This window comes from Bos mutus, chromosome 11 (genome assembly GCF_027580195.1).
Source record: "Bos mutus isolate GX-2022 chromosome 11, NWIPB_WYAK_1.1, whole genome shotgun sequence".
Taxonomy (NCBI): domain Eukaryota; kingdom Metazoa; phylum Chordata; class Mammalia; order Artiodactyla; family Bovidae; genus Bos; species Bos mutus.
In genome coordinates, this window is record NC_091627.1 from 99,797,669 (window position 1) to 99,825,462 (window position 27,794).

The 27,794-nt window shown below is 43.3% G+C and overlaps 1 protein-coding gene across 50 annotated transcripts in view; it reads right to left on the bottom strand.

The window, feature by feature from the left end:
* Positions 1–21,224: 21,224 nt before the first annotated feature.
* MAP4K4 (mitogen-activated protein kinase kinase kinase kinase 4) overlaps positions 21,225–27,794 on the bottom strand; it is a 151,700-nt gene continuing 145,130 nt past the window's right edge. For all 50 annotated transcript variants that reach the window (XM_070379894.1, XM_070379890.1, XM_070379892.1 and 47 more), the window contains 2 exons: positions 26,328–26,467; positions 21,225–24,547 (listed from right to left, as the gene is read on the bottom strand). In XM_070379894.1, the coding sequence (XP_070235995.1) occupies positions 24,464–24,547; positions 26,328–26,467 (224 nt within the window). In that variant the 3' untranslated portion in view covers positions 21,225–24,463. The remainder of the gene's footprint in view (positions 24,548–26,327; positions 26,468–27,794) is intronic.

Below are 27,794 nucleotides of genomic sequence, written 5' to 3' on the forward strand. Positions count from 1 at the left end.
GTGCTCTAGAGCCCCAGCGCTGCAACTAGAGTCCTTACGCAGCCAAATAAACAAATATTTAAAAAAAAAGAAATTAGCAATGGAACAAAAATATCAAACCACAAAGAGCTGGAAGAGGAAATTAATATTGGTAAGGGCTAAAATCTATGTAATAAAAATATACAAATCCAGAAGCATTTCATTGAAAAGACCAATGACATTGATGATCTTCTTGTGAGACTGATAAGGACAAAAAGAAACACAGCAAAAGTACGCATGAGAAGAATGAGAATATCAGATAATCACAGACCAGGGACCAGTGGATCCACTGTAAAACAACACGACTACAAGCTGCCGGCAACATACGTGGATGCAGATGGTTTCCTCGCAAAATGCAAAATCGACCAGAATTAAACCAAGAAAAGGCGGACTTGAATAAATCAACGTTACAGATGAACCTGAGAAGGCAATTAAAACTTCACTACTGAAAAGAGTACCTGGGACTAGATGGTTTCACAACGGAGCCCCAATCCTCAGGTCATATTCATGATTTGATCTATTTCCACCATAAACTGTTCACTTGTACCATATTATACAATGTTTAGGCTTATCCCTGCAATATCCCATGATTGAATGTCCTGCATAAAATGGTTGAACTCCATATGAACTCTAGGGAGCAGACTAATAAAATACCTAAGAATAAACCTACCTAAGAAGGCAAAAAGACGGAAAACTATGAGAGATATTGAAGAGAAAATGAAGAGAAAAAACTTAGAAAATTAAGAGAGAAAACTGATGAGAGATATTGAAGATGACACAAGCAGATAGAAAGATATACCATGTTTCTGGATTAGAAGAATCAATACTGTTAATTAAAATGACTAAACTACCCAAGGAAATCTACAGATTCAATGCAATCCCTGTCAAATGACCAATGACATTTTTCACAGAAATAGAACAAAAAAAAAATTTAATTTGCACGGAAACACAAAGACCCCCAAATAGCCAAAACAATCTTGAGAAAGAAGTGCAGAGCTGGAGGAATCATTGTCCTTGACTTTAGACTATACTACAAAGCTACAGTCCTCAAAACATACAGTAGCAGCACAAAAGCAGATGGTCAATGGAATAGGACAGAAAGCCCAGAAATAAACCCATGCACTTATGGCCAGTTAATCTGTCCATACTTGTCACTGAAGACCTCAGTTCTGAATGTTCTTCTTCCTTCCTTGCTAGCCCTCCCCCACCTGCCAGGATTCTGCATTGTCACTTTAGAGTTAACTGAAGGCATTTCCTAAGAACACCTCAACATGCATGCCATGTGTGGTAATACATGCAAGGGAAGCCTAGAGAAACAGTCCCCCACTCGACAGAGGATGAATTTGTATTTTGAATAAAACAAGGCTATGTGTGTGCCAAGTGAGAGAGAGGTGGGACAGAGAAGGATTAAGAGTTTGGGATTAGCAGAGAGAAACAACTCTATTAATATGTAGGATGGATGAACAATAAGGTCCTACTGTGTAGCACAGGGAACTATATCCAATATCCTGTGATAAACCATAATGGAAAAGAATAAGAACGTGTGTATATAAACAAAGAACGTGTGTATATATTCTTTTACATATATAAATAATTCACTTTGCTGTACAGCAGACATTAACATTAATTGTAAATCAACTCTACTTTAAAAAATAAAATAAAACCAGTCAAAATGATTCTTTTAGTTAAATGTAGTCCATGTTCCCCTATGAAATGGAAATATAAAATTATCACTTCCCAAGGGTTTTCCTTTTTGCCATCAAATACATCACCAGGGCACAAGAACATGGGAGTGATTATTTTTTACAGCCAACTATTTTCTCCCAGTGGAAACCCACATAAAGCTGAAGTCTGAATAACCGGTCACCATGTGTGATTAGATAATGATTGTCTTGCTGAATGGGTATATGATCATGGATATGATCATATATTAACAAAATGTCATAGTTTGGTCAGGTGACCTTAATTGTTCCTAAAATGTGTTTGAGAGGGCTCCCCAAAGGACATAGTAACAGGGTTAAATAAAATCAAAACAATAAGAACATGGAAAGAGGAAGGAAGTATGTTAATCACAGAGCCTGATAGCTTCACAAACACTAAATATTAAGTCTGACTCAGAGCTTCCTTGAGCAAAAAAGGGGAACAGAAGTTACACAGCTCTGCTCATCAGAAAGAAAAAAGCACCCGCTCCCACCCACTCATCTGCAAAATTCAGAAAGATGCTGGTTTTGTGGAGTGTTTTGGACAGTAAGTATCACAGGAGATGATTCTTTTTTCCAGCAGCATTGCATAACAAATGGAGAAGTGATTTCCTGTGTGTGCTTCTGGTAAAACCCCCAGGAAAGGTCCCTAGTCAGATACTGTGGGGAATAGCCAGTTTAAACCAAGTTAAAACAGCTTGGTTCCTATGGGGCTCTCCTTTCAGACTCTTCAGTATGCATTTGGTTAATCATGGGACTTTGGTCCATGAAGACCTCCTAGCATCAGGCAGAACAGGTGTCCCATAGAACAGCCTTTGGGAAACTCACTTTAGACGTTCTTGCTTTCTAATTTTTTTTAAATTCAGTATTTGTATTAATTGTCTCACAAATCAAGATAACATAAGTCCATTCATATTTATCTCAAATGTGTGTGTGCGCGTGCTCAGTTGTGTCTGACTCTTCTGAAATCCCAGAGACTGTAGACCACCAGGCTCCTCTGTCCATGGAAGTGTTCAGGCAAGAACTCTGGAGTAGATTGCCACTTCCTACTCCAGGGGATCTTCCCAACCCAGGGATCAAACGCGAGTCTCCTGCACTGGCAGGCAGATTCTTTACCACTAGCGCCATCTGGAAAGCCCATCTCAAAACCTGTACAGTTTATCTTTTATAATTGGAGGAAAACTGCTTTACAATGTTGTGCTGGTTTCTGCTGTACAACAATGTGAATCAGCTGTATGTATCCATTCCCTCTTGAACCCCCTGCCTAGCCCCTCATCCCAACCCTCTAGGTCATCACAGAGCGCCGAGCTGAGATCTCTGTGCTGTAGAGCAGGTTCCCCCTAGCTGTCTATTTTACACATGGTAGTTTATATGTAGCAATCCTACTCTAGATGTTCTTTTTAAAGATATCTTCCTCAGCCTGGATTTTAATCAGAGTGGCCAAACTGACAGGCGGAGATTAGATTTTCTGAGACAAGTCAGGGTTCTGCTTTTCCATGTGGCTGAAGGCAGAGAGTCAGATGGAGAGAAGTGCTAAGCGACTAAGTGACTTGGTGCTCTTTTGTGAAAGTTCTGAAGCCTAACCAGGCTTCCTGCCTTAAAGAGAATTGAGTAGTAGTGAACAGAATATGAAGTTTTCTTGAACCAGTTTTAGATTCACTTTACCACCTGGGAAAAGTATTCATGGATCAGGATTTCACATCCCAGAGCCTGAGAACAACAGGAGGCCTAAGGTATGCTACTGAAATATGTAGAACAATCAAAAAGTCTACAAGTGGACATGCTGACCTGGTTTTCTGGGGTCATCCTTCGCATGATCCCCTCACAACTATATATAACACTGTTTCTAAATACATGTTCTGTTTGCATGTTATTAAGATTCTACTGACTTGATGAACACGAGTTTGAGCAAGCTCTGGGAGTTGGTGATGGACAGGGAAGCCTGGTGTGCTGCAGTCCATGGGGTCACAAAGAATCGGACACAACTGAGCGACTGAACTGAACTGAAGATACTATATTGGGCTTCCCTTGTGGCTCAGTGGTAAAGAATCCTCGTGCCAAGGCAAGACATGTGGGTTCAATCCCTGGGCTGGGAAGATCCACTAGAGAAGGAAATGGCAACCCACTCCAGTATTCTTGCCTAGAGAATTCCATGGACAGAGGAGCCTGGCAGACTGCAGTCCATGGGGTCACAAAGAGTTGGACACGACAGAGTGACTAAACAACAGCAACAACAAGATACTATGTCCAGGTCAAGTTGGCAAACACTAGGTTAGGCTAGGTAAAGGAAGGATAAGTTAGAAGGTTCTATTTTAAGAGGGTAGATTGAAAACACGTTTTTCTCCACTTGTCACCACTAAAGAACAACAATGATAATTAAATAAATGGAAGGGGTCTTCAGTGGATGAGAGGTTTTGACATATTACTAGAGAGAAGGAAAGTGGATGAAGGTATGATGGTGAAGTTATAATGAGGAAGCCAGAGAGAAGGCTGTATTTAAAAAAAGGACTAAAGGGAGCCAGGGAAGAGATCCTTCCTGGAGAGATTCAGACCCAAAGATAGTGAGGTTCCAGAGGCTGGCAGTCCAGTGTTTCCCACCAAGCAAAGAAGTCAAAGAGATTTGTGGACCTGGTTGGGTGGGGATGGGCTAGTGGTTTAGGAAATCTGAAATTTTGGAGATTCCCAGCCAAAGGGCTGTCCATTCAGCCATGTACCCTGAGCTCCCCATCAGCCTTCTCATTCAGACCTAATGAGGAAACAAACGCGCTTACACAACAGCAGAGAAAACTTACATCAGTCACCTATAAGCAATCGACTCCGAGGAAAACTTAGAATCATCAGACATACGTGGACACCAGGAATGTGAAAAAGTAAACAAGCAAAAAAACTGAACTTGGAAAATCAAGAAGTTAAAAATTCTAATTTCTATCACCACGGAGGAGACGTTATATCCATAGAACAAGAAAAGAATAAAATCCATACAGAGCTCAAGAAAACAATACACACTGCTCTTTGTATCTCGCTGTAGAAGTCTTTACCTTTTGCATGTAGAACAACAATCATCTAGAAATGATTTTGTGTACTGTTTGGGGTGTGGATGAATACTTATTTTTTCATGTGTGAAATACAAAAGTGATCCAATTCTATTTGAAAAGGACTTTCTTTTGCAAATATTCTGTATTGTCATAAACTTCAGGGTGCATATATGTGAGTTTATTTCTGAACTTTTACTTTATAGGTCTATTTGCTTATTCTTGTATCAATATCACATTGTCACTCTGTAATAAGTGGGTGGTGGTGGTGGTTTCGTCACTAAGTCATGTCCGACTCTTGCGACCCCATGGACAGAGGAGCCTGGCAGGCTACAGTCCATGGGATTCTTCAGGCAAGAACACTGGAGTTTTTCCTGACCCAGGAATTGAACCTGGGTCCCCTGCATTGTAGGCGGATTCTTTACCAACTGAGCTACAAGGGAAGCCCCTGTAATAAGTGGGAGAGAAGTGGAAATACTACAGGTTTTCTCCTTCCATCACCGTCTTGGATACATCGACCATTTGCATTTCAATATGCATTTTAGAGTCAGTTAGTTACTTCCACATACACACACAAAAAAGAGAAAAAACTGGGATTTTGATTTTGACTGTATTAAATCCATATAATTTAGGATGCATTGACATCTTTTTCATTCTTTGATCAACAAGCACAGCGTATTACTTCATTGATGTAGTTTTCTAAAATTCTTTAAAAAGTTTTCTGTGTAGAGGACGTGCATGTTTTTCACTGGAACTATTAGCACTTTAATGAAGTTAGGAGTTTAATTTTTTAAGCTATTGAAAATACTATATTCGTTTCCTCTCAGTTTAGAATTTCTGCTGCTAAATAGAAACATAATTGATCTTTTAAACCTTTTTGTTTTTAAACAATGATGGCACTATAAGTATAATACTTTCATAAGAAGTTGCAAAAATAGTACAGGTTCCAGGTTAGTCTTTTCCAATGATAGCACCTTACCTAACTATAATGCAATATCAAAACTGGGAAATCCACAGAATCTGCTCAGATTTCACAGATTTCCATGCACTTATTTATGTGTGTGTTGAAAGTTCTATGTGTTTTATCACATGTGCAGATTCACATAATCACCACCACAATCAAGATGCAAGAACTGAATTATCACCACAAAGATGCCCCTCGAGCGGGTCCTCTATCATCATGCGCACCCACCTCTCACATCCTTAAACACCAGCAACTACTATTCTGCTATTTCTAAATTTTGTCATATTAAATAAATATTGAGAAGGCAATGGCACCCCACTCCAGTACTCTTGCCTGGAAAATCCCATGGATGCAGGAGCCTAGTAGGCTACAGTCCAGGGGGTCACAAAGAGTCGGACACGACTGAGTGACTTCACTTTTACTTTTCACTTTCATGCATTGGAGAAGGAAATGGCAACCCACTCCAGTGTTCTTGCCTGGAGAATCCCAGGGATGGTGGGGCCTGGTGGGCTGCCGTCTATGGGGTCGCAGAGAGTCAGACACGACTGAAGCGACTTAGCAGCAGCAGCAGCAAATAAATATTGAAGTGTGTAATATTTTGAGTGAAATGCCTCTGAGATCCATACAAGTTGTTTGCCCAAATCCATAGTTTCTTCCTTTTCATCGCTGAGAAGTATTTCATGGGATGTATCAGAGTTCAACCATTCATTCACTCAAGGACATATGGATTGTTTCCTATTTTTATCTATTATAAACAAAGTTCAGATCAATGGAACATGTGAGAAATATAGATCAACGGAACACGTAAGAAAGCCCAGAAACAAAAGCACACACTTCTGGTCAATTAGTCTATGATAAAGGAGGCACGAATATACACTAGGGAAAGACAGTCTCTTCAATAAATGGCTCTGGGAAAACTGGACAGCTATAAGTAAAAAATAAAACTGGAACATTCTCTAATACCTATACAAAAATAAACTCAAACAGACTAATGACCTAAACGTAAGACCAGATATTATAAAATTCCCAGAGGAAAACATAAGCAGAATACTCTTTGACATAAATAACAGCAAAAATTTTTTGGATCCATCTCGTAGAGTAATGGAAATAAAACCAAAAATAAACAAGTGGGACCTAATTAAACTTACAAGCCTTTCCACAGCAAAACCATAAACAAAATGAAAAGACAACCTATGGAAAGGGGGAAAATATTTGGAACCAATAAGAGATTAATTTTCAAAATACACAGACAACTCACTATGGAAAAAAACAAACAACCCAATCGAAAACTGGCCAGAGGACCTAAACAGACATCTCTCCAGAGAAGAAACACAGATGCACAGCAGGCACACGAAAAATGCTCAACATCACCAATTCCTAGAGAAACGCACATCAAGACTGCAATGAGGCGCGACTCACACCAGCCAGAATGGCCATCATCAAAAGCCTACAGATAAATGCCGGTGTGAAAAAAACGAACCCTCCTACACTACTGGTGAGAATGTAAATCCGGGCAGCAGCCACAATGGACAACAGTGTGGAGGTTCCTTAAAAAACGAAAAATAGAGTCACCATATGATCTTGCAATCCCACTCCTGGGCACATATCCAGAGAAAAGAAAGTGAAAGTGAAGCCGCTCAGTCGTGTCCAACTCCTTGTGACTCCGTGGACTGTAGCCTACCAGGCTCCTCCGTCCATGGGATTTTCCAGGCAAGAATACTGGGGTGGGGTGCCATTGCCTTCTCCAGATCTTCCCGACCCAGGGATTGAACCCGGGTCTCCTGCACTGTAGGCAGATGCTTTACCTTCTGAGCCACCAGGAAAATTAGATTTACTCTTTTTTCCAGAGAAAAAATTCAAAAAGACAAAAAGATCATAATTCAAAAAGACACATGCATCCCAATGTTCACAGCACCACTATTTACAATAGATAAGACATGGAAGTAACCTAAATGTCTATCAACAGATGAATGGATAAAGAAGATGTGGTATATATACACAGAAGAATACTGCTCAGCCATAAAAAAGAATGAAATAATATCATCTGCAGCAATATGGATGGGCTTAGAGAATATCATACTAAGTGAAGTAAGTCAGACACAGACAAATATCTAAAAATATGAAACAAATGAAATTATTTACAAAACAGAAACAGACTCAGAAAACAAACTTATGGTCACAAAAGGGGAAAGGGAATAGGGGAAGGATAAATTAGGAGCTTGAGATTAAAATTTAGGATTATGTATAAAACAGTCTTTTGGATTCTGTGGGACAAGGAGAGGGTGGGATGATTTGGGAGAATGGCATTGAAACATGTATAATATCATATAAGAAACGAATCACCAGTCCAGGTTCGATGCAGGATACAGGATGCTTGGGGCTGGTGCACTGGGACGACCCAGAGGGATGGTACGGGGAGGGAGGTGGGAGCGGGGTTCGGGATGGGAAACACATGTACACCTGTGGCGGATTCATGTTGACATATAGCAAAACCAATACAATACTGTAAAGTAATTAACCTCCAATTACAATAAATAAATTTATATTAAAAAATTTAGGATTAAAATATACACATTACTATATACAAAATAGTTAACGAACAAGAACCTACTGTAAAGCACAGGAACTACACTTGGGATCTTGTAATAACAGATAATGGGAAAGTATCCAGAAAAGTATATATATTTTAATCACTTTGTTATATACCTGAAACTAACACAACATTTTAAATTAACTATATTCCAATAAATAGTTTTCAACAAAATAAAGCAAAAAGCTATGTTACGTCCAGGTCTCTTTGTGCACATAAGTTTTTATTTCCCCAGAATAAGGAAGTGCAAGTGTTAGGTCATATTGGTTTTTTTTTTTTTTTTTTTACAAAGTGGCCAAATTCTTTTCCTAAGTGGTTACAATCTTTTTACAGTCTTATCAGTCACATAGGAGAGACTGTTTATCCACATGCTCACCAGCTTCTGGTATTTTCATTATTTTGTATTTTAGCTATAATAGGTTCATTTACACTGATCTTTCATTTTGGTTTTGTGCCTCCTAGTGGCTATTGATGCTGAAAATAACTTCAAGTACTTATGTGCTCTCTCTCCTCTTCAGTGAAATGTCTCGTCATGTCTTTTGTCCATTTTCTAATTGAATGGTATGTGTTTTTATTGCTGAGAATCCTTTATGCATTCTAGATATGAGACCTTTGTCTATAAGATTTACAATCTCTTATTCTGAAGCTTATATTTTCATCCTCTGAAGAGGGTCTTTTGCAGAGCAGAAGTTTTTAATATTGAAGAAGTTTAATCAATGAATCCTTTTTTTTCAAAACGTGCTGGATGTTATGTCCAAGAACTCTTCATCTAGTCCTAAATGCCAAATGTTGTCTCCTCTGTTTTCTTACAAAAGTGTTATTTCTTACGTTTCACATGGAAGCTCATGGTACATGTTGAGTTGAATTTTGTACAACCAGTGTGGGTTGCCATTTCCTTCTCCAGGTCTCCTGCACTACAGCAGCTTTAATTCGCAAGTGCCAATAACTGGAAGCAATCCAAATGCCCCTCAATAGGTGACTGGATAAAGAAACCATGGTAAATTCATACAATGAAAAATTTTCCCACAAAAAAGAGAGCCATCAAGCCAAAGACAGACATGGGAGAATCTTAAACTGCTAAGTGAAGGAAGCCAGTCTTACAAGGGTATGTGCCCTATGATTCCAATTCCATGAGATTCTGGAAAAGGCAAAACTATGCTGACAGTAAAAAAAGCCTAGTCATGAGGTTCGGGGTGTTGGGGTGGCTCAGGGTTTTTGCTCCTACGTGTGTATCTCTGAAAACACCAGGAGAGTTCATTTTTGAGGTTACAAATGAATTTTAGCAATTAGGCAAATTCACAAATATGCATACTGAAAATAATGAGCATGTGCTGTAATTTGTCTCCCACCTGCTTTTAAGATTTCCTCTTCATCTGGTTTTTAGCAGGTTTATAATGATGTATCTAGGTGTGCTTTTCTCCCTGCCAGAATCCCAGGGACAGGGGAGCCTGGTGGGCTGCCATCTGTGGGGTCGCACAGAGTCAGACACCACTGAAGCGACTTAGCAGCAGTAGCAGCAGCAGGGATACGGAGCTTCTTCAATGAGTCATTTATGTCTTTTTATAAACTTGGCAATATTGTTACCTGTCCTCTCTTCAAATACTGCTTCATTTTTCCTTTCCTCTTCTTCTGGGACTCCAGTCTTCACATATTTAGATTTTTACACTGCATTTCATATGTCCCTTACACTCTTTTCTGTACTTCCCATGCTTTTCCTCTCTGTGATTCTTTCTGGATATTTCCTATTGATCTATTTTCCAGATTATATATCTTGTATTTTGCTGTCTCTAACCTACTGTTAAACTCATTTGTGGAGTTACTTTGCCTCTGTATTTTTTGCAATTATTTTGTATTTTAAAAAATATGACAAAATTGACCATCTTAACCATTCTAAGTGTACAGAGCAGTAGGGTTAAGTACATTCACATTGTTATGCAGTCAATCTCCATCTTGCAAAACTGAAGTTCTATGTGTATGACACAGTAACTTCCTATTCTACCTCCACCCCCTGCTGCAGCTCCTGGAAACCACCATTCTGCTTTCTGCATCTTTGAACCTGACTCAGCTACATACCATACATAACTGAATCATGTAATACATGTCTTTTGGGGCTATTCAGTTAGCTTAATGTCCTTAAAATTTCATCCGTGTCATAACGTGTGTCAGAATTTCCTTTTTAAGGCTGAGTAATTATCCAGCATATTAGAGACCACATTTCCTTATCAATTCATCCACCAGTGGACACTGGGTTGCTTCCACCTTTTAGCTGTCGGGAATTATATCACTATAAACATAGGTATGCAAATATCTCTTCAAGACCTTGCTTTTTATTTTTGGGGGGTGTATACCGGAGTCAGTGATGGACAGGGAGGCTTGGCGTGCTGCAATTCATGGGGTCACAAAGAGTCGGACACGACTGAGCGACTGAACTGAACTGAACTGAACTGACATAGAAGTGGAAGTGCTGGATCATATGGTTCAGTTCAGTTTAGGTCACTCAGTCATGTCCGACTCTTTGTGACTCCATGGACTGCAGTACACCAGGCTTCCCTGTCCATCACCAACTCCTGGAGCTTACTCAAACTCATGTCCATTGAGTCGGTGATGCCACCCAACCGTCTAATCCTCTGTCGGTCCCTTCTCCTCCTGCCTTTAATCTTTCCCAGCATCAGGGTGTTTTCCAATTAGTCAGCTCTTTGCATCAGGTGGCCAAAGTATTGGAATTTCAGCTTCAGCATCAGCCCTTCCAATGAATATTCAGGACTGATCCCATTTGGAATTGACTGGTTTGATCTCCTTTCTGTCCAAGGGACTCTCAAGAGTCTTCTCCAATACCACAGTTCAAAAGCACCCATTCTTTGGTGCTCAGCTTTCTCTGTAGTCCAGCTCTCACATCCATTTTGACCCCTGAAAAAACCATACCCTTGACTAGATGGACCTTTGTTGGCAAAGTAATGTCTCTGCTTTTTAATATGTTGTCTAGGTTGGTCATAGCTTTTCTTCCAAGGAGCAAGCGTCTTTGAATTTCATGGCTGCAATCACCATCTGCAGTGATTTTGGAGCCCAAGAAAAGAAAGTCTCTCACTGTTTTCACGGTTTCCCCATCTATTTGCCATGAAGTGATGGGACTGAATGCCATGATCTTAGTTTTCTGAATGTTGAGTTTTAAGCCAATTTTTTCACTCTCCTCTTTCACTTTCATCAAGAGGCTCTTTAGTTCTTCACTTTCTGTCATAAGGGTGGTGTCACCTGCGTATCTGAAGTTATTGATATTTCTCCCAGCAATCTTGATTCCAGCTTGTGCTTCCTCCAGCCCAGTGTTTTGCATGATGTACTCTGGATCATATGGTAATTCATTTTCATTTTGGGGAGGAACTCTCATACTGTTTTCCATAGCATCTGCATCATTCTACATTCCCACCAACAGCGCACAAGGGTTCCAGTTTCTCTACATCCTTGCCAAGCTTTGTTATTTTTCAGGGTTGTTTGGTTGTTGTTTTTAAATAACAGCCATCCTAATAGCTGTGAAGTGGCATTTTGTGGTTTGACTTGCAATTCCCTGATGAATAGTGATGTTGACCATCTTTTAATGCATTTATTGGCCACTTGTGTATATCCTTTGGAGAAAAATCTACTCAAGATTTTGCTCACTTTTTAACTGAGGTTTTCTTTAAAAAACTGTTGAGTTAAACAAGTTCTTTACATATTCTGGATATGTAAAGTATATCAGATAATATTATCTGCTATCATTATCAGATAAATGATTTGCAAACACTTTTTCACATTCCATAGGTTGCCTTCTTATGTCCATGGGGATTCTGACAGTGGTTTCTGTTATTGAAACTTTAATTCTACTTCACTGTTTCAGTTCTCTGTAGAAATTTTCACTTTCTTCATCTATTAAACATATGATCCAATGTAACTCCAAAATCTGCAGTACCTGTAGGTTCTCAAATACATTTTTCCCCCTAGTTTGTTAAACTTTTTGCTATTTCTTGGAATGTCTGGTAATTTTTTATTGCATGCTGGACATAGTGTATAAGTAGACATACTTGGAGAAGGCAATGGCACCCCACTCCAGTACTCTTGCCTGGAAAATCCCATGGACGGAGGAGCCTGGAAAGCTGCGGTCCATGGGGCTGCTGAGGGTCGGACATGACTGAGTGACTTCACTTTCACTTTTCACTTTCATGCATTGGAGAAGGAAATGGCAACCCACTCCAGTGTTCTTGCTTGCAGAACCCCAGGGACAGGAGAGCCTGGTGGGCTGCCGTCTATGGGGTCGCACAGAGTTGGACACGACTGAAGCGACTTAGCAGCAGCAGACATACTTGAGGTTCACTAGTGTTACGTTCCCCACAAATCACATATTTTCTGGCAGGCAGTAAAAGTAGAGGCACACCACCTTATCCAGTCTGGTTTGCTCTTAATTCAAGTGCAGCCCTCCCACAGCATCAGCAGGAAGCCTGGGGTATTCACCAAGGCTTTTCCTACTTACTGGGCAATTAACTGAAATTTTTGACTCCCCAGACTCTTGCAACTGCCAAAAGCTCTGCTCAGGTTCCCAGCTTCTTAGTTGCTTGCACCCATACTGCTTCTTTTTTTTTTGCTTTTTTGCTTTAGACTTTTTATATTGGAGTATAATTAACAATGTTATGATAGTTTCAGGTAGACAGCAAAGCGATTTAGTCATACATACACACATATATCCATTCTACCCAAACTCCGCTCCCATCCAGGCGGCCACATGACACTGAGCAGTCCCCTGTACAACACAGTAGACCCTTGGGGGTTATCCATTTTAAATGTAACAGTTTATACATTAGACTCAACTGCTTTTTATTCCAGAGGGAAAGGTACATTGCCGATGAGTATAATGCTCGATAGTGGCTTGAGGCCCCTTCTCATTTAGAATCAAATCTCTTTGTAATGAATAACGCACTGCCTCATGTTGTTCTACCTTGTTGCTGTTGTTTTTTATAAGCTTCAACAATTTGGAGGAAGTTCCAGTGCTTGGGTAACCTTCTGGTTGTATTTTCAAATGATGCGTTCATCATTATAAGTTTTTTAAAGTTTGAAATGACTGACATCGTGTCTCTTGTTACAGAGATTTAACTTTTACCCACCCCAAGGAGCACCATTTTCCCCTCAGATCCCATTTCCCACAACTGTACAACTGCCCCTGGTAAGCATGGGTTTGGGGAAATCTCAAGTTACGAAAAGTGGTTATTAGTCGGATGACGGTTGTAACACTTTGCAGATTTGGACACAGACATAAAAGGCATTAAGAAACCATCAGGCAGCAGCTATTCAGACTTCCCTCCCTGCACAGCTTGCAGAGTGTGACCAGGGGAGCAAATACCCCTCCAGGGCTTCAGTGACTTCTTCCAGTTTCTCCCTACACTTGTGATCAAAGAGGTGGTTATACTGAATTACCTCGACTATGATGAGCTTAGTTACGATTCAGTCGTGTCCGACTCTGTGTGACCCCATAGACGGCAGCCCACCAGGCTCCCCCGTCCCTGGGATTCTCCAGGCAAGAACACTGGAGTGGGTTGCCATTTCCTTCTCCACCCATACTGCTTCTGAATCAACAAATGTTTGAAGGGAACAGTGGAACAAAATGTTGAGCTCAGCTTGATGTAGCTGTTTTTTTCCTCCTTTGGGATTGTAGATTGTGAAGTCTTGGCTGTTTTCATAACCCTAATATTTTGTCTCTTCAGTTCCTAGGAGATTGCCGAAAGCTTGACTCCATTTCCCAGTCTCTTAGCTGCTATTTTCTACTCTTGGACACGTTGTTCTTGTTCGGTTGCTAAGTCGTGTCTGACTCTTTGTGACCCCGTGGACCGCAGAACTCCAGGTTTCCCTGTCCTTCACTACCTCCTGGAATTTGTTCAGACTCACGTCCATTGAGTCGGTGATTCCATCCAGCCATCTCATCCTCTGTCACCCTCTTCTCCTACCCTCAATCTTGGATCCATGTGACTTTTTAATTAGCAAATCCCTCAAGGGTAGAAGCAATGAATATTGGGCTTACCTGTATGCAACTCAATCTATAGCATTATGGTCCCTTACGTCCTGCCTGCATTAATAGCTCTCCAGTGGTTTTGAACTCATTTGATTTGTATTCTTTTATGGCACTTGTGGCGAAGGCAATGGCACCCCACTCAAGTACTCTTGCCTGGAAAATCCCATGGACGGAGGAGCCTGGTCGGCTGCCATCCATGGGATCGCTAGGAGTCGGACATGACTGAGCGACTTCACTTTCACTTTTCACTTTCATGCATTGGAGAAGTAAATGGCAACCCACTCCAGTGTTCTTGCCTGGAGAATTGCAGGGACGGGGGAGCCTGGTGGGCTGCCGTCTCTGGGGTCGCAGAGTCAGACACAACTGAAGTGACTTAGCATGGCACTTGTAGCTGTTCTCAGTGGTCTAGAATATGCTTTTCTGCCATTACCTAATGCCTTCACCTTCTCTTTAAAATAACACCATGATTTCTAAAATTAAAAAAAAAAAATCAGTACACAGGCTGAAAGTTAAGGTCAAGAAAAATTAATAAGTAAGCTGAAAGACAATGCTAAAGTCTTTAATAAAAAAGGGAAAAAACGAGTCAATCCAAGAAGCAGAACATCCAGCTCATAGGCGCCCCTTTGATGTCAGAGCTAGTGAAAGTGGGGGGAAAACTGGGAAAAAAAGGCCCAGTGCCAAATCAAGTCACCAGACTTCAGACCGAAAGGCACCACTAAAGGAGTAATTGGGAAAAAATCCATAAAGGAAAGAAGACTCATGAATATTCAGAATACCAAAAAGAAAAATTCTAGATGCTTCCAGAAGGAGAAACTTTCAAGTATCAAAGAATGAGAATCATACTAAAAACAAGTCCTCACACCTCCAACAATCAAATAATATAAGACAATGGAAAAATACCTTCACAATTCTGAGGGAAGTTTATGTTAATATAGCATTTTACTCCCAAGAAAACTATCAATCAAATAATAGAGATGGAATGATCACAGACATTTTCAGAAAGACAAAGACCTAAAAGTTTCCTCCCATATACCCTTTCTGAGAAAGTTACTCAAGGATATCAAGAAAATAAGGAAGGAAAACAAGAAAGAGAAGGAAATGAAATCCAGAAAACAGGAGAACCCAGGCAGGGGGAGGGGCAGTGATCAGTAGAGGGAAGTCTCAGAATGAGAAATGGCCAGCTGTCCTAGACAGCAACAGGCCCAGGCTAGAGCAGGAAGTGGGATGTCTCTCACTTGGAACAGTGGATTGTATTCTGTAGGTGATTATCAATGAAAGTCTGGAAGATTTGAAAGTTAAGATGAAGATATCTTTCTTTAAAAGTATTTGGGGATTCTGGGGGCGGGGGGCGGGGAATCTATGTAGGAAAACCATGGCTAAAATAAGAACCACAGTTGGAGCAATTAATAGAGTATGGAAAAAGATCATCAATTTGATTCAGATACAAGAAATATCTTCCCTTCAGTGGAAGAGAGGACATAACATTTGACTTTAAGGAGGGAAAAGCAGTTCTAGCAACTCCTCGACTAGGTAGAGAATAGCGTTTAGAGTTGAACTGATGTATACACTATACATCCATTTTCAAATTTCATGATCAACCCATAGAAAAATGTTACTAAGCATGAAACTGTTAAAAAAATGTAAAGCAAAATTTGAGAGGTAGAAAATAGCAAAATGGGCTTCCCTGGTGGCTCAGTGGCAAAGAACCACTGCCAATGCAGGAGACACAGGTTCAGTCTCCGACCTGCAAAGATCCCACAGGGCCGAGGAGCAACTAGCCCAGGCACCACTATTGAGCCTACGCTCTAGAGCCCGGGAGCCACAACTACTGAAGCACATGCACCCTAGAGGCCAGAATTTTACAACTAATTCTCGTTTTAGAATTTAAAATATTAAAAAACATTTTAGAATTTAATCTGCCTTTAGAAATATATTTTACAATTTAAAATATAACTAACAGAAGAATAAACATGTGTAATTCTGAAAAGCTGGAGAAAGGACTGAGAAAGGGGGAGTAAATTAGGCAAAGTCTTGTTTTTCTTGATAAGGAGTTAAACATTTACAAGGCTTCCCAGGTGGCTCGGTGGTAAAGAGTTCACCTGCCAATGCAGGAGACACAGGTTCAATCCCTGGGTTGGGAAGATCCCCTGGAGAAGGGAGTGGAAACCCACTCCAGTATTCTTGCCTGGGAAATCTCATGGACAAGTCTGGCAGGCTACAGTACATGGGGTTGCAAAAGGGTTGAACACTACTTAGCAATTTAACAACAAATAAACATTTACAGTCGATAAATCAAGAGGCATTTTAAAAAGTTATAAAGTCTCTACCATGAAGAGTGTAGTACTTGTGCATAAGTAGACGAATGGAACAAAACTGAAGACCCATAGTCCCAATTACACACACAACTCCATCCAGCCTAAAGCGCAAACCCATCACTGACCCTGGAGGGAAGTGAGAGGCAGACACCTGGCTGCCTCGAGGTGAGAGGACCAAAACAAGCCCTTGTAGGATTTCTATTTCAAGAGCAAAACATCCATTGTATCAATAAATGTACATATGCCAAGTAAACCACCAGGGTGTCAGCCCCTTGATTCCTTCTCATTAAGAACTTTTCTAAAGAGGGATTAAGAAAAACAAGGGCAAGTGATAGCCCATCTCCCCTCTGGGTGCTCTCTGTACTTCTCTCTGATCGTGGAACTTGACTCAAGTAACTGTGCTAAATCTTATGCATTTTTCACTGTCCTTACTTTTCTTGTTTTTACTAACTTCTATAGAAGGGGGGGTTCTTAAGCGTAGTCCCAGACCAGCATCAGAAGCCCCCAAAACTCTGGGCTTGGAATTTGCAATGGGTTCTAACAAGTCCTCCAGGTGATGTGACACAGGGTGGGAATTTGCTACAGGACTTAGGTGTCTACACCTGCAACCCTGTGGGTCCTTAGGGTGCCTTGGGGTGCTCCATTGTCAGGGGAAGCACACTGACTGAAACTGCCCACCCTGGTCAGGCCCTTTAGTAACCATTCGCACGAGCTGTTTTATGACAGGAGATCCTGGTAAGGAATACGGAACTAATAAGCCACCACCAACCAGAAGAGTTCGGGAAAGGTCGAAAGGAGACACTGCGTGTCCGTCCACTTCCCAGAATCCCTCTCGCTAGCATCCATCTTGGCCGAGCGACGCGTGCGCCACCAGGAAAGACTCTGAATCTGAATGACTGGCCAAAGACCACCCGGAAACTAATCCCATCACCAAGCGAGCCAAGCGGCAGAGCTGTTCTCCTGGGTTCCCTTACCCTACTGCTCTCCACCCAGGTGCCCTTTCCCAATAAAATCTCTTGCTTTGTCAGCCCATGTGTCTCCTCGGACAACTCACTTCCAAGTGTTAGCCAAAAGCCCAGTTTGGGGCTCTGGAAAGGGTCCCCCTTCCTGCAACACCACGGCTGCAGGGTGGCCAGCACCTCTTTCCAATTCTTTATAATAAACTTCCTTTTGGAGTCTGAGCCACAACTGGATCCTCTCCCTTCATGTTATACAGTAAGCTCAGCAGCAACACAGTGAGTGGCTCAAAGTACGGTGCTTCAGAAGCACTGACTGAAAGGATCAACTGTTTTGTGTGTAAAGCGAGTTATTCTGATGCAGATACTTGGAGGTTACAAATATGCTCTCAGTCGAACTTGATGAACTGATCTTGGGGAACTATCTTCTAAGACAAGAGTTTGGTCCTCCACAAGAAGCCCTTACTTCCGGCAGATTCCAGAAGCACTCACTTAGGCTACACCCGGTTCACAACCACAATGGCTTCAACATAAATGTTGTGCTGGAACGACTGCATCTGACCTTCCAGAATGGTATCAAAGCATTTGTTGTCGTGTCCGACTCTTGGCGACCCCATGGACTCCTCTGTCCATAGGATTTCCCAGGCAAGGATACTGGAGCAGGTTGCCAATTCCTCCTCCTGGGGATCTTCCCAACCCAGGAATTGAACACACACAGGGATCTCCTGTGTCTCCTGTATTGGCAGGTGAATTGTTTACCACTGAGCCAGCTGGGAAGCCCATCAAAGCATCAGGAGTTTAACAAGACGGTTGTACTTCAACAAAAGGGAGATTACAACCTGAACTCTTAGCGACAGTTACCTGCCCCACCCTGCATTCCAGCCACAGGACAGGGGTAGTCAAGAGGAATGGAACTGTTTGCTCTTGTTAGTCACCGGGCCATACACGAACGTGCCGTGATGCACAATGTTGTAGTTACTACCGGTTTCTCAACTTCTGCACGGGCTGCGTGCTTGTGTGAATCGCACAGTGGCCGGAATCAGAGTCTGGACACAAAGGTGGAATGGAGAACTTAGGAAGTGACTCGGAACTGAGGTGTGCTGGGTGAAATCCACAATTTCAGTCTTGGTGTGAAAAAAAAAAAAAAAAGTAAATGAATTTCTCTGCTCTCAGTGCGGTGGTCCCTCAATCCCAAGGCTGAAAGAAAGCAGCAATAGCAACTATGATGAACCGAGGATGTCAAAACAAAGGCAGACAGACACAGAGAAAGAAACGGGGTTGCAGCTCCAGACGTCCTAAGCTGAAGGAGCCAGTGACAAACGAGTGACGTGGAACGTCCAAGAGACGCGCCCACATCACGAGAGGGTGGAGGACAGACTGCATGGCGTTCAGGGGCATGGGAGCGGGGCAGACCAAGGGATGGCGGCAGAGGGGTACAGGCTGCCTTCTTGGGGTGATAACCACGTATAAAGACAGGATTTGTGGGGATGTATATGCAACTCTGAAGGACTAAAGGCCACTGAGTTACATGCATTTTTTTAATGGTGAATTGTGTGGTATGGATCACCTCAATAAAATTGTCAATAAAGTAATCAAAGGCAGTATTTAATATAGTTTATTGTAGAAAAGCTGTTTAATACTGGTTTCCACGTAAGGAACTAGCAGCGCTGCTTGGCTGATGCTCCATCCACGTCATCTCTCTGCAGCAGGAGTTCTGAGGGGAGAAGCTGCCAGAACTGTATAATTCAGACCGTAAGAAAAACAATAATCTTGTGTTGGACCATCGAATTCAAATTTCCTGTAACCAAGGAAACTAGGAGATAAGACCTAGGCATCGAGGTCCCAGTGTCTTCACAAGAAGCCAAGATGCAGCCGATAGGGCTGGAGGTCTGCTCCAGGACTGGGTGGTCCGTGGCTGGAGGAGGCGGGGCTCGCAGCCCCCCGGAGGTCTAGCTGCCCCAGGGCGCTTCCTTACAAGCCCCATGCTGCACAGGGGCCTGGCCTCCTCTTCAGATGATCAGAGGTTTCATTTCAAGCTACTAAAGTGAACAGGAAGGAAATTAGAGGAGCAAACCAGTGAGAACCAATCGCAGCTCAAATGCATGCTGGTGACTCAGTCACATCCGACTCTTGCGACCCCATGGACTGCAGCCCCACCCCCGGCTCCTCTGTCCATGGGATTTGCCAGAATACTGTCATATGCTGGGTCTGTATACAGATACAAACAGAACGAACAAAGTAACGTCGGGCCATCATCAGGGAATCAGAGAGAAGTGAGGTGAACTACGACCACAAGGAAGTGAGGTCAGACAGAGGCAGAGGTGGAGGAGTGCCAGGCAGATTCTGAAACGCACATCCCACATGATACGAGCATCTCACAGCGAAGGGCAGGGTGGACCAGACCAGATGTGAGCATCTCCGACCTGAACACCTGTTACTTCCCTCCTGAGAAAACGGCTTAAATCCTTAGCGATTTTACTTTGCAAAACGCAGCACCTACTTCTGATAAAGCGAAGCATGGGCACTGTCTGAGTCTACATGGCAGACAGCAGCAGCGACACCAAGTCATCCTTAGAGGGGATGGCCTGACCCACTGGACCTCCCGTGAACCCCACCAACGGAGGGAAGCCGGGACAACAGACCACCGGGGGTTTATTCCCCGTCACCCACACCAGCTGCAACAGACGAGGAAGGTAACTCGTTCATTTGGTGGCCTAGGTATTTCCAAGTTTATTTTCACCTTAGAGCAGGAACGTGTTTCTAGCATGAAGCAGAGAGGAGCTAGCTGACCAACGTGTAACTGATGATGAAGTTGCATGGCTATTCCTCTCCATCTCGGGGGCTCTGGCAAAGTGCTGCCACCCACGGCTGACCTGGGATGTACCCAGTGTGGAGCGTTCCTGCCAAGCCATGGGCTGGGGGTGTATGGGTGTTGACGGAGGACATCCACGGCAGGGCCATGATGACTTAGCACTGGAGGAGCTCCAATGATCAGGCTTAGGTTCTTGTTTACGCACCAATTTGAGAAAGGGTTCCTTTCAACGTCCAATTAGCTACAGAACAGACAGCACGTACTTTACTTCTTGATTCAATTCAGGCTTGGAAAAACAAGCCGGTTTCTTCCTAAGAAGAAAAGTAAAGAAGCTTTACTTTTGCTTTTGGTTTCAGAAACATGGCCATCAAGAGCTCACTACCAACTTCATTTTAAGATTTTACATAAAGTATTTATTTATTTAGCTGTGTTGGTTCGCGGCTGCCCTTGTGGCACAAGCGCTTCCTTCGAGTGGGTTGCTCCAGCTCTGTAGTTGAGGCACAGGGGCTTAGTCACCTCGCAGCAAGTGGAATCTTCCTGGACCAGGAATCGAACCCATGTCCCCTTCAAGGGAGGTGGATTCTTAACTACTGGACCACTAGAGAAGTCCCTCATTGTAAGATCTCTGAACAAATGTTTGCCGCTTTTGTAACTTGTGCCTGGGAATCCCCTGGGCCACCCCTTTCAGGGAGGTGGCAAAATCTGGGAGCTGCTCACTCGGGCCTTGGGGTGGCACCGGGGAAGGAGGATCCTTATAGAAAGTAAACATTCTGCAGGAACTGAATATATTTGAAACTCATGCCACATGAAACAGGTGTCACTTTTACTTTATTTAAGGACCAAAAAAAGGGGAGAAGAGGGACAACAGTCATTTTCATAATACACAGAAGACAAGTTAGCACTGAAAAAAGAAGGCTGTGTACTTGCCACCAGTCTGCTTCGCAGTTCTGATTAGTAAACTTAATGCAGCTTGTCATTTGCATTACTGTTTAGCAAATTTATGATTGGCAAAATTAGGGATTATGAACCATCATTTAAGTGGACTACAACTAAAACAAAAGCCTAAATAACCCATAGAAAATCACTTAAAAATAGACCATAAATATGTGATGCCCATTAGTGTAACAAAACTATTTTTTGTAAACATTTTCTTCAACACAACATGTGCATGAGAAAAAGTAAAAAAAAAAAAAAAAAAACCCCAAAAAACTGCACTCAATATAAAGACTCCGTTTTAAATACAGAAAAGTATCACTTATTAAAGCTTCAACTAAACCTAGAGCCATACTGGTATTTTGTTTGGAAGAACTGTCATGGTTTTCTAGGTTCCATATTTAGTGGTATCGGCACAATACTAAATTCTCCTGCTAATTTTGCCATCTTGGCACTTGAGTGAAGTCACTACCCTGTTAGCAATGAAATGGAGAGAGCCTGCCATCTTCCATGGAGAAAGCTAACCCGGCGTCTGCTTGAAGCTGTAGCAACCTAAGCTGGTCTGCACGGCGGGAAGGCCAAGGAGGAAGGGACACCCCAGGCAAGGAAGGAGACCACAGGCACCCGACCAGGGGACCAGTGGCTGGTTGACCTCGGTCAGCCAAGCCCAGTGACAGATTCAATCACGTTCAACTCCCACACCAACAGTTGCTGCCCAGGTAGGACAGGCCCACGCTGACCTGAGCTCAGAGCCCATCATCCTCAACCTTTTTATATCTTTCATGTTGGCATCAGAAGTTTAGTATTTTTTTGAAAGACACCTGCCCAACTTGGCCTTTTGCTGAAGTCATGGGAGGGGCTACAACTGACCCCACTATGCCGTCCGTTCTCCTCCTGGTGCATGTGTTTGCTGGGGCACATTTTGTCTCCCGTCAAAAGCCAACCCGAGAAGGGAATCACCAGCAGTGATGTGGCAAGGACTGCAGCCCCACAGTGATTGGTCTGGCCAGTCTCAGAACTCCTGCCAAGGGCGGGATTAGTGCCCAGATCTTCTCTCCTTTAAGTACAAATGACCAGAACAGAACTGGTTCTTTCTGCCTTAGACGCCAGCACTACGCTGAAGTCAACACGCATGGAAAGCCTGTTTCCCCAGCCTAAATCCTTCCAACATGGAGACAGGTTTTCTCAGCGGCTGCTGCTATGGTGGGTGTACGTGACCAGCTGTTGTTTCTGCATTTGTGAGCCTGTGTACTCTTCACTACATTTTTGAAATTCAAAGGGGGAGCCTCTGGCAAAAATGCTGACCCAGGAGGAAGAGAACAACAGGTCAAGGCATATGCCCAATGGGATGCGGCTTTGGGGGTGGGGGGTGGGGGCAGACTCAGCAAACAGGTGCAAGTGATTGTTAATTTCTCAAGGTGGAAAACCTCCGCTTTGATGTCATAAAAGCAAATTCACCACGGAGGAGGAATAAGCCTAGGCCACACCGAGCTTTTGTTTGGTGAATGAGATTCCCATCAGAACTCTGCCAGAGGACAGGCCGACAGCTGAGCCACCCTTTAACAAATAATCAATATAACCAACATGCTCAGAGGAAGCCAGTGACCAGAAGCCATGAAACCAATTATTACCCAAGACATTTATTACAAATGTCATGAACATATTCATAAAGTAAAACTGGTTTAAAAAACAGAGAGAGCGCGCAGAGAGAGTGAGCAAGGGAGAGCACTCGAGAAGCCAGGGCTCTGATATCACACCCGAAACGCAGGAAGATGCTATCTTATGAATGAGCAGTATTAACTACATTCTTAAAATAGTTTTAGTGCATTGCATTTTTAGAAAAAGGGAAACACCCCCGGCCCCAAGGAAAGGTTCCGGCAACACTGTCGACAGTTCGTGGGGTTGTCCCCCATATGACCACCTGTCTGCAAACTCCGAGCTGAGAACAGCGAGGCCTCGTGTGCTGTGGGCAATGGCCGCCTGTCCATCCACCACCACCGCTGATGAATCTGGTGGAAAACGACGTGATCTGCTTTCTCAGCTCAGAAAGCAGACGTACCCATCAGCGGACAAGCCTCGTGGCTGTTTCCCACCTTCGGGGACAATTTCTCTTGTGCCTACTGAGACGTGACAAAATAACAGTCAAACTTCAATTGGATCGTTTTGGTATTAAGGTTAAACATTAATGTTTTCCTCCAAAGACATAGAAACTAAACCACCTCTTAATGCATTAAAAACAATGAGGTAGGCGAAAAAATAAACACGTGGTTGAAAAAGATTTTTTTTCCCCTCTGCAAGTGCCGATCGTGGTGAAACTGCTGTTGCACTTCCAGGTTTAAACAAAAATTAAACCTTTGACCGAGGCAGCGCTAATACTGTCACACAACAAGGTTCTGGGCAGGATACAAATGCACACCCTTTCTTTTTCCTTTTTTTTAAAAGAATCATCTGCACGTGATTTTAGGCAAAACTTGGTACACAGAAAAACGACTGAGTTCTTGGCCAAAAAAAAAAAATATTCCCAAGAAACCAAATGGGTCCCTAAACCCACCCGCCCGCCTCCCAAGCCCCACCCACAAAAAAGTTATCCTAGTAACTGTGTCTTTCACATTTTATAAATATTAACTTCTTAAACCTGCACCTTCTTCTTTGTCCACATATGGTCACATTACAAAAAAAAAAAGAAATGTCAATTAAATACGTTGTTAATGTTACTATATTAAATCTGCTCTTGGCTTCAGCGACCTGTTCCTCCGAGCGCACGTTTACACCTGCCAACCCCCACCCCGCCGGCGTCTGGTCTCCACCTGCAGACGCCCCAGCATGGAGCCGCAGACAAGGAACACTGGAGCTGGAGGGAATGCGCATGCGTTCTGCCCGCCGCTCCATCCCAGCTCGGATAGCACCTGATGGCAGTCTCAACAGCACCAGCTGCGATGCAGCCTCGATTTATTTCGAACAGGACAAGAAGAGAATGGGGATGAACTGGTAAGAGCGGGCGGGGGCGGGGAGGAGACCCCTGCCCACGCGGCCCGGGCAGGTCCGCGCTCCAGTTGCCAGGATCTCCGGGTTCTCATGGTCGACACCTCCAGGGCCGCAGCCTAGCCCGCCACTCCTACCAGCTCAGAAGAGAGGTCCTGCCGAGAGTCATGAAGTAAACCTGGCTGCTGCCCCCAGACCGGACCGAGGCAAAGAACACCTGCAGGGGGAGAGCGGGGAGAGGAGTGAGGGGGACCCCGAAATCCTGGAGGTCCCCTCCCAAAGGAAATCTGGGGTGATGTCCATTCATCAGCAAGGAGCCAGTTTTCATTTCCACTAGAAGGGCTTCTCTGATGGCTCAGACAGTAAAGCCATCTGCCAGCAGTGCAGGGAGACCGGGGTCAGGAAGATTCCCTGGAGTAGGAATGGCAACCCACTCCAGTATTCTTGCCTGGAGAATTTCATGGACACAGGAGCCTGGTGGGCCTACAGCCCAGGGAGGGAGTCACAAAGAGCTGGAGGAGGCTGAACGACTAACATTTTCTTAACTTAGGAAGACTCCTTAGCCAAGGGGTGACTCTGTGCACCCCATGCCCTATTGTGAGAACACAGAGGAAACAAGGGGATGTTCCCCAAACTGGACCATCTGTGCTCACCTCCACCCTTAACACTTTCCGAAAGATCAACGTGTTTGGCAAACTCAGTGATCAGTGGGGAGGCGGCTCAGTGCCTTGTTTTTCTCTTTTAAAAAATGAAACTGAATGTCTTGGTTATTTCATAGGACTCTACTGTCCAAAAAATAAATAATTTAGTTTTGCGCCTTTTATTAATAAACCCTGATGGGTGTGACATCATGAATGATTATAAAAAAAATTTAAATGCCTGAAGTTCAAAAAATACCGTGGTTATGGTTCCACTGAACATACTTAGGAAAATGTAAACCCCAAAGCTGGTAAAATCCTCGGTTAGCTCTGAGGCTGCGTGGATTTCCAAGATAAAAGATTTGGGAGATATTATGTAGGTCAAGTGCACTGGTGAATGAGTCAGAGGACTGGACTGCGGAGGAAGTGGTCTGGGGGGATGTGGATGGAGTGGAGCACCTCGTTGGGCGGGAGGCCCACCTGCCAAAGGGAGATGACAGCTCCTCTTCATCTGAGAAGTCAACCTGAGGTCTGGTGACTGGAAGGCTTAATGTATTTCAGTGTGAAGCAAGAGGTGGGAATGTTTCTAAGGCTGTAGTGGGCTGCCTCAGGTAGTCATATTTTCATCCAAGTGACAGAAAAGAGAGAAATCTAAGCTTAGAAAAGGCCAGAGGGGTCAACACCCTTGGCCAGCTGTCTGCTCCACTCCAAGGCTGGTTTGGGGAGGAAGGGAGTCCTAGAGAAGAAAACGATGTGGCCAGTTTGGAAAAGCAAAAGTTTTAACTTGGGCTTTGATGCTCTGGGGTCTCACAGGTCTCACCTGTAGGCAGCACTCCAGCTTTTGCATAAAATAATTTCTCCTCTTAGGCACTTATGCCAGGAAAACAATGCAGTTACGTCAATACTCGAAAGATAGACTAACAAGTGGTGTATTTCACACATATATCAGGGGAAGGAAAATTTCCCCTCTTACTTAAAAGTGCATGAGGGTTCTTTCTAATCATGAAAGAGTTCCATCCATCTAAACTGGGAGCTTCAACCTTTTCTATCCCTAAACTAAACACAGCCCGGACAGGCCACCTAATGGGGAAAAAAAAAACAAAAACCCTCAAAAGACAACAAAAACCCAACACAGAATGATTTCTGCAGAGATAAACATGTCCACCCCCTCAACAAAAACAAAATAAAATATATCCTGACCTCCATTAATGGGTCTAAAAAGTCACTACTGAAAAGTTCCTTGATAAAGTTATTTCAGAAATCTATCACCATGCCAAGGAAAGGCTTCACAGAACTCCATGGAAAATAAACCACTGCTGAAAAATAACATCTAAAAAGAATCCCTAAGGAGACTGTTACCTTGTCATTACGTTCACACAAGAACTTCAGCCTTTGAGCCCTTTTATGCATAAACACGCCATCCAAGTGGCCAGTTTCCACAGATCGGATCTCTATGGCCTTTTCTCCCCAGCCCATCGTCTGATTGGATCGAATATATGCTTTTTGGGAGAGGAAAACACATATTGTTAAAGATGAGGAAACAGCCATGGAAAGAAGCTGCTCAGGTTTCACATACACACACACACACACCACCCCTCTAAACAGCTGGCATTTGGAGGTTTTTGTAAGACAGGGGTCCCCAGCCTCCGGAATCTAATGGCTGATGATCTGAGGTGGAGCTGAAATAAAGTACACAATAAACATAATGAGCTTGACTCATCCCCAAACCCTCCCTCCTCTCCTATGGCTTCCACAAAACTGCTCCCTGGAGCCAAGAAGGATGGGGACCACTGATGTAAGGGACTCTACACGTGCAACCTTGTGGGTCATCCTGGAAGGTGATGTTTTAAATTATCAGCTGAGTCTGTTGATGCCTCCAAGGAGGACATGCTGGAGCATTACCCCCAGTCCCTGTCCATAGTTTGGCTTCTATTTTCCTCACACCAATTACCAGGGAGAAGAAAAGGCAAGTGGACAGAGCCAGAGACTTGGCTGCTATAAAACCAAAGTAGTTTGGGGAAATAAACTTGGAGCCAACAGGGTTCCAGACGTCAGTCTTCAGGACATGTGCAGAGAAGGTCAGAGGCTGTGTGTGGACTGCGGTGGGCCATGAGACCGCCACAGCATCACTCACCTTCCTGTTCCCCTCGCCTTCCACCCATTAGTCACAACTACATCTGTCTTACTGTCCCTGGCTGCCTTGGATTAAATGGAGAACTGTGGAGACAGAGCTTTAAGAAATGATTACTTGGGGCTTCTCTGGTGGCTCAGTGGCAAAACATCTGCCTGCCGATGCAGGAGACATGGGTTCGATCCCTGATCTGGGAAGATCCCACATGCTGTGGAGCAGCTAAGCCTGTGAGCCACAACTAGAGAAGCCTGCACACCACAAGTACAGAGTAGCTCCTACTTGCCACAACTAGAGAAAAATCCCTGCAGCAACAAAGACCCAGCACAGCCAGAAAGAAAATAAATAATTAAAAAAAAAACATGGGAAGAGCCAACTCATTAGAAAAGACCCTGATGCTGGGAAAGATTGAGTGCTGGAGGAGAAGGGGGGCAACAGAGGATGAGATGGTTGGATGGCATCACTGACTCAATGGACATGAATCTGAGCAAGCTCCAGGAGATCGTAAAGGACAGGGAAGCCTGGCGTGCTGCAGTCCATGTGGCCACCAACAGCTGGACATAACTTAGCGACTAAATAACAAAATAAATGGATTAAAAAAAAAAAAAACTATTAAGAGTTTGTCCTAACATAAGACTATGACGCATCACAGTGTACAATCCACCTTTCCCAACACCTACTGCCAACCACTCTGTTAA